This window comes from Dendropsophus ebraccatus, chromosome 9, assembly GCF_027789765.1.
Source record: "Dendropsophus ebraccatus isolate aDenEbr1 chromosome 9, aDenEbr1.pat, whole genome shotgun sequence".
NCBI lineage: Eukaryota > Metazoa > Chordata > Amphibia > Anura > Hylidae > Dendropsophus > Dendropsophus ebraccatus.
The window spans coordinates 29,278,474-29,290,624 of NC_091462.1; the positions used below are offsets into that span (position 1 = coordinate 29,278,474).

Here is a 12,151-nt window from a genome sequence, read left to right on the forward strand (position 1 = left end):
GCGACGTGCGGTGGTCAGAGGCGACGTGCGGTGGTTGCGTGCAATCTGGGGGGTTACATGTAATCTGGCATGATTACAGGCAATCTGGGGTGGTTATGCCCAACCTGCGGTGGTTATGCCCAACCTGCGGTGGTTAGGGGCAACCTGGAGGGGTTACAGACAATCTAGAATTGTTACGGATAGAGTGAAGTGCTTATAGCTAATCTGGGGTGGTTACATGTAATTTGGGGTGGTTACAGGCAATCTGGGGTGATTACGGACAATCTGGAGGGGGTCACTGGCAACGTGTGGTGGTTACGGGCAACGTGCGGTGGTTACGGGCAACGTGCGGTGGTTACGGGCAACGTGCGGTGGTTATGGGCAACGTGCGGTGGTTACGGGTAATCTGGGGGGTTACGTGCAATCTGACGTGATTACGGACAACCTGGGGTGGTTACGGGCAACGTGCGGTGGTTACGGGCAACCTGCGGTGGTTACGGGTAATCTGGGGGGGGGTTAGGGGTAATTTGGGAGTAAACTGTAATTATTACTATAATAAAAAGTGTGTGTTTTATTTTTTTGTATGTTTGTCACTTTTTGTACTTTATACATTCATTTTCACTGTATTACTATGATTACTGTGATATTTTCTATCACAGTAATCATAGTTCAGTGACAGAGACCAAATTGGTCTCTGTCACTTTAAATTTTCAGAGCTGGCTGCTTCTGGCGCGCATGCGCACATCAGAAGCAGTCAGGACTTCGAGGAGGAAGGAGCTCCTTGGGTTCCGGTGAGTATATGGGGAAGGGGGGTGACTGGGGGACAGGGGTGACAGGGGGGGTGGGGGGCGACTTGGGGGGTGGAGGGACATCACTTTTTATCCCCTGTCACCAATCATTCATGGTGACAGGGGATAAAAAGTGCCGGCGGCACATGGCACAAGCGATCAGCGGTATATAGTATATACCGCTGATCGCTTGTACCGGGACCCCACAGGGGGGGTCCCGATGACTGCCCCATGCTCTCCGCTACCTCCGGTGGCGGAGAGCATGGGGCTTTCATTCATTTTTCTTGCTTGATCACTGTGAACAGACATTAGTCTGTTCACAGTGATCGCGGCGGCCATCTTGGATCCGATGGCCGCCGCGGGAGGGGGGGTTAGTGACTGGGGCACTAGGGGGCTGATCTGGGGTCTGATTTTTACTTATTTCATCTCCCCCCACCGTGGATTCACGGTGGGGGGAGATGAAATACAGCGGCGGCACCGGCCCATTAGTGACCGCCGTTTCGGCGGTCACTAAGGGGTTAATGGGGGTCAGCTGCGGAATCGCAGCTGATCCTCATTATCTCCGGTGCTGTACACAGATGAGAGCGGGATCGCTGTCCCTGCAGCGATCCCGTTCTCATCACAAAGCCCCTGTCAGTCAGGAACGTATATGTACATTCCTACTGCACGGGGCATGTGCAATAGGAACGTATATATACAGATGGCTGACGTGAAGGGGTTAGTGATCAATTTTATATGACATTTGGTTTTAGGGGTGATCTAAATTTTTAAGAGTGATGACTGGTACCTGGTCAGCTGCTTACCGGTGTTCAGCCTTGCACACATGTACGCAGGGCCGGATTAAAGTTGGTTGAGGCCCCGGGCGACAATTTTGTTGGGGGCCCCTCATCCCCCCCCCCCAAAAAAAAACTATTTGGTGATCTATACAGATGGCTGCTCACTGTTGGGAACTTAGCATGTACCCTTCCTTGCTCCTGGCTGTATGGCTCAGCATCCTTCTCTGTTGTGCATGTGATGGTCACTTGAGGAAGATGCCAGGCCTAGAGACTGGAGTGGGGAGGGGTGAGTGCCAAGGTATGTTTCACATTGTTATTGTGTTAATAAAGCAATGTGAGAATCTGCTCTTATTCACTACAGCTAGCATATGCAGTTGTAAATCACGGGCAGAATCAGTACTTGGAAGTCCCTGCTTCCGGGTTCAGGCTGGTGGGGGCCCCCAAGTGGTTTAGGCCCCAGGGCACGTGCCCTGGGTGCCCTCCCTTTAATCCGGCCCTGCATGTAGGGGGATATGTAAAAGACTGCTGGGTCACCACCTTCAAGTGAATGGGCTAATGCTGCAGTTCCCTGCACTGTTGCTAAAAAAGTACAATGTGTACAAGGATAAGGGCCGTATTAGACGGCCTGATGTCTCCTGTAAGCTTACTGAGCCTACCGTGCTCCAGCAAGTGATTGGCTGAGTGGCCTGTCAGTTCAGAGACCGGCTCTGAAGCTACAGCGGTGGCCAAGTAATGTATATTGTTTATTATTTTATTACACAGTCATCAGCCATCAGCCGTGTCTCGCTATTACATGTAGCGATGTGAGCCCGACGGCCAATGATCTTAGGTCAGGACCAAAAGACATGATCAACCGCTGATCACTGTCATCTGCTGATTGTTGTCTCTATTACATAGAGTGATAATCGAGCAACTCGGCCTGATTCAGCCCTATATCGCTCTGTGTAATAGGGCCCTAAGTGCCTGTAAACATTAAAGAGACTCCAGCGCTCGCACTGAGGCCGCTGTAAACAGCTGATCGGTGAGGGTGTCATGTTATGGACTCCAACCAATTTGACATAGGATAGGATTTTAAAAAGTCAGATATCCCCTTTAAATAAAAGCAGAGAACCACATGATTGTGTGATTGACGGGTTCAGTGATATAATGAAATGTTGTACAAACTATACTGGTGGACAAACCGGCCTATTCTGTATAATAAAGAATAAAGATGAAAAGTAAAGACAATAGTATAATGTTTTTAGTAGACTGTTGGCGGTGGGTATGGCCTTCTATTGTATATTGTATATTATTTGGTAATCACATTGGTTGAAATTGCTAAGGTATGAGGAGATTGAGAGTCAGATGTCCCAATAGTCACATTACATGTCCACCGCCCTATGTGCTGACATCTAGGTTTGTTCTCAAGACTTCAAAAGTTCTAAAAAATTAAGGTTTGAGCCTCTCTGAACAATAATGTCTTGTTCTGTTGCGGATAAAATCTGTCCGGCTGTCAACAATCTGCGTGTAGAGGGAAGATGTTGGGGCAAGGGTTAGGCTTTTCATCTTTTTCCTCAATGTAGTTAAAGTGAAGAACTTTAGAAAAATTACTTTAAGCTCCTCTAATCTTTAGCTCGGGGGCGATCGTATCCTAATATAATTATACATCAGCTATAAATTTCTCTATTTATATTTTTTATTGGTTTTCCTAGGATTTACTGATTTTCTCTTGGATGAAACTTTTTTTTGAGAATTAAAGTAGTTTTCCCATAAAAGTATTTTCTAGATTGTCAATAGAACTTCCGCTAGGATATTTCTGTGACTTCTATTACGAGAAAAAGCAATCCTGATCTGCCTATTAGGGTCCTGTTAGATGGACCATCGGTGCTCATTTACTGAGCCTATTACATGGCTTTATGATTGTTTGGCAAGGGCTGCAGGGACATTGTTAGAGGTTACGTAGAGTAAATCACCATCAAACCCCTGTCAGTGTAAAGGGGGTCATAACCATCAATAACCATCAATATCCAACAGTCATCTCTTCCACCCTCCTCTTACAGGAATGTTCGGCATGGCCAAACATTCATGCGTTCTCTTTTGGGAGTGGAGGGGTAAGCCACAGACAGAACGCTTTGGAATCAGTTTACCCCCCCCCCCCCCCAGTTAAAGATTGGGTAGGAAAAATTCAGCATGCCTGACCCTTTTCGTCACCAATATCACCTGTCTGTGGAGCGTCGGGAGGCCCCCACACACCTTATGCTATCGCTTAACCAGGGTTTGTCTGTAGCATTAGGTATATGGTCACCTTAAAGGGTTTATCCAGTGCTCCAAAAGCATGGCCACTTTCTTTCAAAGACAACACAACTCTTGTCTCCAGTTCAGGTACGGTTTGCAATTAAGCTCCATTCACTTCAATGGAACTGAGCAGCAAAACCCCACCCAAGCTGGAGACCCAAGAGTGGGGCTGTCTCTGGAAGAAAGTGGCCATGTTTTTGTAGCGCTGGATAACCCCTTTAAAGACTACCTTAGAGACTATGTTAGCTAGACACATGAAAAGCTTTTATCGGTCAGGGTCTGAATGTTCACACCACGGCCGTTCAGTAGAGCGAGCAGGAAGACGACTGTGATGCCGTGCTCTCCTCTCCCCACTGAGACCTAGACAGCCCCAAAGACTTACATGGGAAGCCCCTCTAAGTCATCTGAATGTGCTGCATGCAGACTTTTCCTGGCTTGTTCGCCTGATCAGTTGTAATTTGAATACTCAGACTTTGATACATCAAAACCTTTGATATGTCTCTCTGACATATCAATAGTTTTTTTAAATGACAGTGCCCATTTAAGTTTGGTTCATAGAGTGGAAAACATATTAAAATAGGTATGAAAATGTGGCTGTATTATGTTTGCCTGAAACCTACAATTAGAGATGAGTGAATTTACAGTGTCACAGAAAGGCTGCTGTTTGTGAAGTTCTGTATCTGGAGCCGCAGTTTACATTGTCTGCTCTGTCAGTCTTATGCAGCTGCTATTTAATGAATAGTGGCCGCACAAACTGACATGTCAGTTTTTGTGCAACTATACAGACTAGGATATGCACAGCTCAGAGAAATAATGGATTGGGTGCACAGTACCAGTACATGAGAAAACTTGGACCATAGAAAAAGAACAATAGGCATGTACTACAATGGTACACCGGCACACCAGAATATTAGATATATAAAAGTACTTTATTGAATCAGGTACAAAGATACAAATAAGAGGGTCCCCATTAAAAACATTTAAAAATCCCCAAAATACTCCAGGGAAAGCACAAGGTATAATGCTATCCAAGGTGGCAACCCCATGTACAATACATACAATATCCCTGTTATATACAAAAATACAGCGAAAAAAGATATAAATATGTCTATAAAGCAAACCACCATAACACAATAGCACAACAATAGAGTAATAGAAGTAGATAGTGGTAGGAGATGAAATCAATATGTAGCTATGAAAGAAGATGACCAAGGCTGTATATCACCATATAATGGGAACAGGGATAGATTGGGGTGCCGACCACAGAGCCCCACGCGTTCCGTCCGTACCCTCGGACTTCCTCAGGGGTTTTTGTGCGACAGCTTGGAATCCCGGCTGGAGTGTTTACAGAGTGTATACACTCCAGCCGGGATTCTATAGACTTCAATACGATTGCAACTATGGACGTTGTTTAATGAATTTTCACGTAATGCAAATTTAGCCTCAACGAAGAGAAGTGATTCATTAGCTCGGCATTCGGCTTATCAGCCAGCTGCCTTTTAACTCAGTGCTGCTCCTCCCTTGGTTCCTGGAAAAGCTGGATTCAGTCCTGGAAAATGTCTCCCAGTTTCCCAGGACTGGATCCAGCTTTTCCAGGCACCGAGAGAGGAGCAGCACTGAGTTCAAAGCGCTTCCCTTTGTTAATACTGTAAATTCGCTCATCTCTAGTGACAATAAATCGAGAATAAAGTGGTAAATAGATAGAGGACCTTACATAAAAAAAAGAGTACAGCTTTTCTGGGTACTGGGGTTCCTCAATGATCCACACAAGCTATTAGCCCCAGCAATGGGCCTCTTCCTGGAGCTGAAACTAAAGCCAACTGAATTGACACTCATATGAGTGACGACTGAGCGTGTCATGTAGAGTGACCTCATAGTCCTTGTAGGACCCAGGGCTTAGTCAGTCTTCCACGTCTATGCATATATTGAAAGTTTTTGCAGAACAACCGTATCTCACATCGGTGAACAATCAAAGTCTACATTGACTGAATGAAAGACCCGATGCTCCCGCCCCGTTACCATAGGGATTGTATCACTTGTTAATTTAATTGTGAAAGATTTTAATTATTGCTAATGATTGAATAAAAGACCTTTGCTCATTCTTCTGAGACTTATTATGATCCTAATCCTCGATGACAGTGTTATTTTTGTCTGCCAGCACAAACTTTCAGCACAAAGATTAGATTTTGGTATGTTCATTCAGATCTATTGTCTTCATTTCAACACAGCAATATAGCTCACCTTGAGATTTGAAGTTGCCACTGCCTAAATTAAAAGAAAGACAACAATTAAAAGCCCATTAAAGTTTCGCATAGTTCAAAGCACAGGTTCAGTATGTAATAAATATATAATAATCGGAATGCTAAATATATAGTATATAATAAAACACTGGGGGCGGCAAAAATAATCTGGTTAATGTGAAGCACGAAAATAAGACTTTTTATGGCAATAAAAAACAATAAAGGCTAGAGACACATAAAACTGATAAAAGCTAACAACCTAAAAATGTCAAAAATTTTAAGTATAAGGAGTTCATACTGTATAAATAATACAATAGGTCACATCTGCATTGAAGGCCTCATTCGGAGCCTTGAATAATTCTAACTAAAAAAGCACAAAAGGGTCAGAATATATGTGAGAAACTCATACAAAATGATGGGCGTCTTGTAAACAAATAAGCAAATAGAAAACTTTGTGTACTGCCTCCCCATACGGAATAACAATGTTCAATGAGGCTAAGAAGCTGCTGTATTCGCTCCCTGTATGATCCTTTGCTTGTGGCATTGTTCATGCTTATGGCATGCTGTATATACTCTTCAGTCTCCCATGAATGTCCCAATAATGATATATATATATATATGTGTGTGATGACATCATTTAGAGGGGCGGGTCTTGAGCGCAAAGACAAGATCGAGCCAAGCCTCTTGAGGGGGATGCATTGTCTTGGGAAAGAGGGAGGAGCTGGGGAGCTGGAGACAATACAACATTAAAAATAAGAGCTACAGAACTTTCTAAATCCAGCAAGAACATGCTGAAGGGAGTAGTATTACTTACAACTCTATATTAGTAAGTTATATGTCATGGGGTTATAGACCCCTTTAGCGCCATACATGTTGGTGTGGCTACGCATGGTACTGCAACCAAGCTCTATTCAATTGAAAAATACCATCCAAACGTATGCTAAATGAACATTAAAGAGTTTACTTTTATAACGCAACTGTACTTTTCTCTTTTACAGATGATAAGCCATTCCTCATTGTAATAAGGGATAACATAATTTATGGGATGTCTTTGGACCCCCTTGAAAAGACCAACGATGCCATGGTACCAATAGCCGGCCTCAGGAATGGGTACGATGTGGAATTTGATGACTCGGAGCAGATGATCTACTGGATTGAATATCCTGTAAGTCTGGTAAACGTATCAAGGACATTGACCTGCCATTTAGTAGAGAAGTAACAGGTTAGATGGATGGCCGGGTGTTTAGTATCAGACAGCACCTCCTGTTCTGGGGCTATGTAAAACTGCAAAGTTTCCGCCTTACAGACAATGTTCAAGGATATTGGTGGCATATGTGGGAGGTCGGGGACTGGGTTGGTAGTAGAGGCAGATAGATGACCTGTGTTCAGTACTACAACATCAATACATGAGAATTTGACTGTTTGCTATATAATGCCATTTTCTTCTTCCTTTCCAGGGTGAAATACACAGAGTAAAGGCAGATGGATATAACAGGACAGAGTTTGCTCCATCTGCTATCATGGGAACACCTGTTGGTCTGGCTTTAGACTGGATTTCCGGGAACCTGTATTACACAAATCCAGCAACTCAGTCAATTGAGGTAAACCATATAAGAGAAAACATGATGGGTTCTGCATGGGCCAAGTGACTCCTCATCTAATGGATTTTCAAAGCAATGGACTACAGTATATGTCCCAGGTTTATTATGGTGACCTATCAAAGGTCAAGTCACACTCTTAACTCTACATCTTCCTTACCTTTTCCTGTTAAGGTTCTGAAGCTGTACGGAGATGTGAAGTATAGAAAGACGGTTATTACTAATGATGGGACCCCTACAGGAGCTGGAAGACCTATGGGAATAGCTGTTGACCCAGCTAGAGGGTATGATGCAAGTGTATGTTTATACTTTGGACAGAGTTGTAGACCTTTATTGGTGGCATTCAGTGACCAGCTCGGAAAGAAAACTATGATTTAGCAATACTCCATCCGGAGATGTGTATGCTATATGGGGGAGATTTATCAAACATGGTGTAAAGTGAAACTGGCTCAGTTGCCCCTAGCAACCAATCAGATTCCACCTTTCATTCCTCACAGACTCTTTGGAAAATGAAAGGTGGAATCTGATTGGTTGCAACTGAGCCAGTTTCACTTTACACAATGTTTGATAAATCTCCCCCAATGTGTCTATGTATAGTGGATGTAACGTCTATTGTCAATTGTTGAGTTTTTACTAGGACGTCACCATAATGCCTCGAATATGTATTGTGGAAAAAAAGGTGATCACACCTGTGTGTGTAGATCACATTGATGCGGTCTTTGATCTCCACCATTACTGAATTCTATACTCTATACACTATACCCCCACCCTATGTGATGTGGCCCTGCTTGATAATAATGGAGGCAAGTCACAAAGCGGAGGGGATATCGTCACACTGAGGGGTGCCGGGCCTGCCTTTAGAGGTGGGCAGGTGCACAAGGATAAAACAGGGCCGATTTCGGGAACTGAGTAGCATTTTGAAAAATGGTTCGCGCCACTGGGATCCCTGAACTGGCACCAATGAGGTACTGAAATTTTTTTTCAATAGACCTGATAGTACATTGCTTTAAAGAAATCAATCAGTAGTATAACACATGTAATGCTAATAGAGTTGCTAAAGCGTTCTCTTACCATACTTACCTACCTAGGGGATATTTAGGAGAAAAGGTTATTCTATTCCGGCGTGCGCTGCAGGGAGAGAGAAGAGAACTAGTCATTTGGGTGCGGCTGGCCCGTTAATAGTCACGGCTCTGCCTGTCAGCGCACTCTGCAGAGCGCACTGACAGACAGGCAGCCGTGACTAGTTCTGGCCCAGATGACTAGTTCCCGTCTCTCTCCCTGCAGCGAGCACTGGAATAAAACTATATTTTCTCCCATGTACCTCCTAGGCGGGCGGCACACCAGGTATGGTAAGAGAACACTCTATTAGGAGCTGATAACAGTGTTATATGCGTTATCACGGAAAGATACAGCGGTCGGCACTACAGTGTATTGGAAAAAGAAATCCCACAGGGATTGCAGACAAACGGGGGAGGAGGAGAAAGTGATTCAGGTGGTGCAAACTACTCTTGAGAATAGTCCATCCAATAAGCACAAATAGAAAAGAAGCGAAAGTGAACTTACCATAAAATATTGCTTTATTCAGTCCATTAAAATCGTATCCATAAAGTCCTTAGCAGACGACGGCATAACACGCCAGCACCCTCCACTAATCGTGGCAGCTGTTTCGTGCTAATTACAGCACTTCCTCTGACGTCAGAGGAAGTGCTGTAATTAGCACGAAACAGCTGTCACGATTAGTGGAGGGTTCTGGCGTGTTATGCCGCCGTCTGCTAAGGACTTTATGGATACGATTTTAATGAAATGAATAAAGCAATATTTTATGGTGAGTGCAGATTGAAGCTAGCTGATTGGTCTAGCTTTTGTGACTTTAAATGGCAGCTGCCACCAGCCATATATGTGTTCTTAGAGTACGGCAACTACATGTTAGCATTGCAGACTGGCATTTTCACTTCCAATTATTTGATATTGTTATTACAACGTGATTCTGTAAACTGTTGTATAAAAATTTTGGTAACAAAAATTGTCATTTTTTTCTCTAGTAAGATGTACTGGACAGACCAGGGAACTGAAACCGGAATTCCTCCGAAGATCGCCAGCGCGCATATGGATGGCTCCAATCCAGCTGTCTTGTTTACCAACAGCCTTGATCATGTTGAGTTTATCACAATTGACATTGCTGAACAAAAGCTATACTGGGCCGTGACCGGCAGCGGAGTGGTAATAATCATACTAAATATTCCTTCAAAAAGTTTCATTAGATTTAGATTTTGCTTTGCTTGCCCTACCAGAAACATGATCTATTTCCTGGACAGCGAGCACTATACTCATCAATGGTGTGTAGGCAATCTTATAGCAATGTGACTCTTAAAGGGGTACTTCAGAGAATTTTTTCCCCCAATAAACTGGTGTGAGCAAGTTATACAGATTTGTAAATTACTTCAAATTTACAAATCTTCCAGTACTATGACCAATAATAACTTTCTCCGGTAATATCTGAGGTTAAAGGGGTACTCCTGAGGGAGAAAAAAATTATATTTTCAAATCAACTGGTGTCAGAAAATTATACAAATTTGGAAATTATTTTTATTGTAAAATCCCAGCACTTATCATCTGCTGTATGTCCTGTAGGGAGTGGTGTGTTATTACCAGTAGGACACAGTACTCTCTGCTGCCACCTCTGTCCATGACAGGAACTGTCCAGAGGAGTAAACATTTTCTATGGAGATTTGCTCCTGCTCTGGACAGTTCCTGTCACAGACAGAGGTGGCAGCAGAGAACACTGTTTCAGACTGGAGAGAATACACCACTTCCTGCAGGACATACATGCATTCGCCCTTCCCTGTCTAAAAGGATTGGACGAAAAATTGACTTACTCATGCTGATAAATGTGCCTCATTGTCTTTTGTTGGGATCTATTACTTGCACGTCAGTCGCTATATAACAGCCCACTAGTAATTGGCAGCCATGAAATTCATCAGCTATCCCCTAACCTTGAGGATTGGTGGTGTGTTGACCCCTGGGACACCCACCTATCCCAAAAACACAGGACAAATGTCCTCTGAATGAAAGAAGTGGCTGTGGCAATCCGCAGCCTGCACACTATTCATTCTCTATGGAGCTTTTCAATATTCCCACTGCTGTATTCCCCATAGAGAATGAATGAGGTGCAGGCTGAGCATATATATGTTCAGCCGCTCCATTCAGAGGACATTTGATCTCCTCTAAATAGATTTATTTGGTAAATTCTACCATTTGCTCTCTGTGGAAAACTCTTCCCACCATTAAAGGGGTACTCCAACGAAAATCTTTTTCTATCTAATCAACTGGTTTCAGGAAGTTATATAGATTTGTAATTTACATCTATTTAAAAATCTCAAGTCTTCCCATACTTCTCTGTTCAAGACAGGAACTGTCCAGAGAAGGAGAGTTTTTCTTCGGGGATTTGCTCCTGCTCTGGACAGTTCCTGATATGGACAGAGGTGGCAGCAGAGAGCGCTGTGTCATACTGGAAAGAAAACACCACTTCCTGCAGGACATACAGCAGCTGATAAGTATGGGAAGACCTGAGATTTTTAAATAGAAGTAAATTACAAATCTGTATAACTTTCTGACACCAGTTGATTTTAAAGAAAAATATTTTTGCTTTAGCAGTATATTTTTACTACATTACTCTAGATCATTTATATCTATGACTATGGGTCTATACATATTTCCAATAGAGTATTAGTTTAATCAAATATTTCTTATCAGGCCATGTTTACACAGCGTAAGTTCCGTACTAATCACGGCCGTTGTTGCAACAGTCGTGATTGGTACAGAATTTACGTTGTACTGCAGGCCGAGGGAATCCCGGCCAGAGTGTATACACAGGGTATACACTCCGTCCGGGATCCCTAGCGGTGCCGTAGAAAAGTGACAGGTCAGGTTTCTGTGGCCGCTATTCAGTGAATAGCGGCCGCAGAAAACCCTGTCACTGCACACTATGGAGCGAGCGGCTACGGCCGCACACTCCATAGTGTGCAGTAGGGAGTTCTGATGCGGGTGCGCACGGATGCGCCCGCATCAGAACTCTGCAGCGCTATAGATAATCCGGCCGGTACTGCAGTACCGACCGGGATGATCTTTTCTGAGACCGGCCGTTCCATGACCTGGCCAGGTCATGTAATGGCCAGTCTAATACTAAGTGTGCACCTAGCCTAAGACTGTTTCTGGAGCATCAGATACTACATGTGCATATACAAAAACACACACACTTGTATGGAGATGGTCTCTGGCACATGGTTTGTTCTGTATGTATGTACTATATGTAACCACTGTAATTGTTATGTTATATTTGTAGATTGAAAGAGGAAATGTGGATGGAACAAACAGAATAACTGTGGTGCAGCATCTCTCGCACCCCTGGGGTATAGCCGTCCATGAGAACTTCCTGTACTACACCGACCGCGACTATGAAGCCATTGAACGCGTGGATAAGTCTACAGGATCTAACA

General features: G+C 43.7%; 1 protein-coding gene across 1 annotated transcript in view; it reads left to right on the top strand.

Annotated features, from left to right (window-relative positions):
- The window catches only part of LRP2 (LDL receptor related protein 2), a 163,359-nt gene that overhangs the window by 79,085 nt on the left and 72,123 nt on the right, over positions 1 to 12,151 (top strand). Inside the window, exons 33-37 of the mRNA XM_069984855.1 lie at positions 7,056 to 7,222; positions 7,515 to 7,658; positions 7,830 to 7,939; positions 9,698 to 9,875; positions 11,998 to 12,151. The exon at positions 11,998 to 12,151 is cut by the window's right edge and continues 60 nt beyond it. Of these exons, the coding sequence (XP_069840956.1) occupies positions 7,056 to 7,222; positions 7,515 to 7,658; positions 7,830 to 7,939; positions 9,698 to 9,875; positions 11,998 to 12,151 (753 nt within the window). The remainder of the gene's footprint in view (positions 1 to 7,055; positions 7,223 to 7,514; positions 7,659 to 7,829; positions 7,940 to 9,697; positions 9,876 to 11,997) is intronic.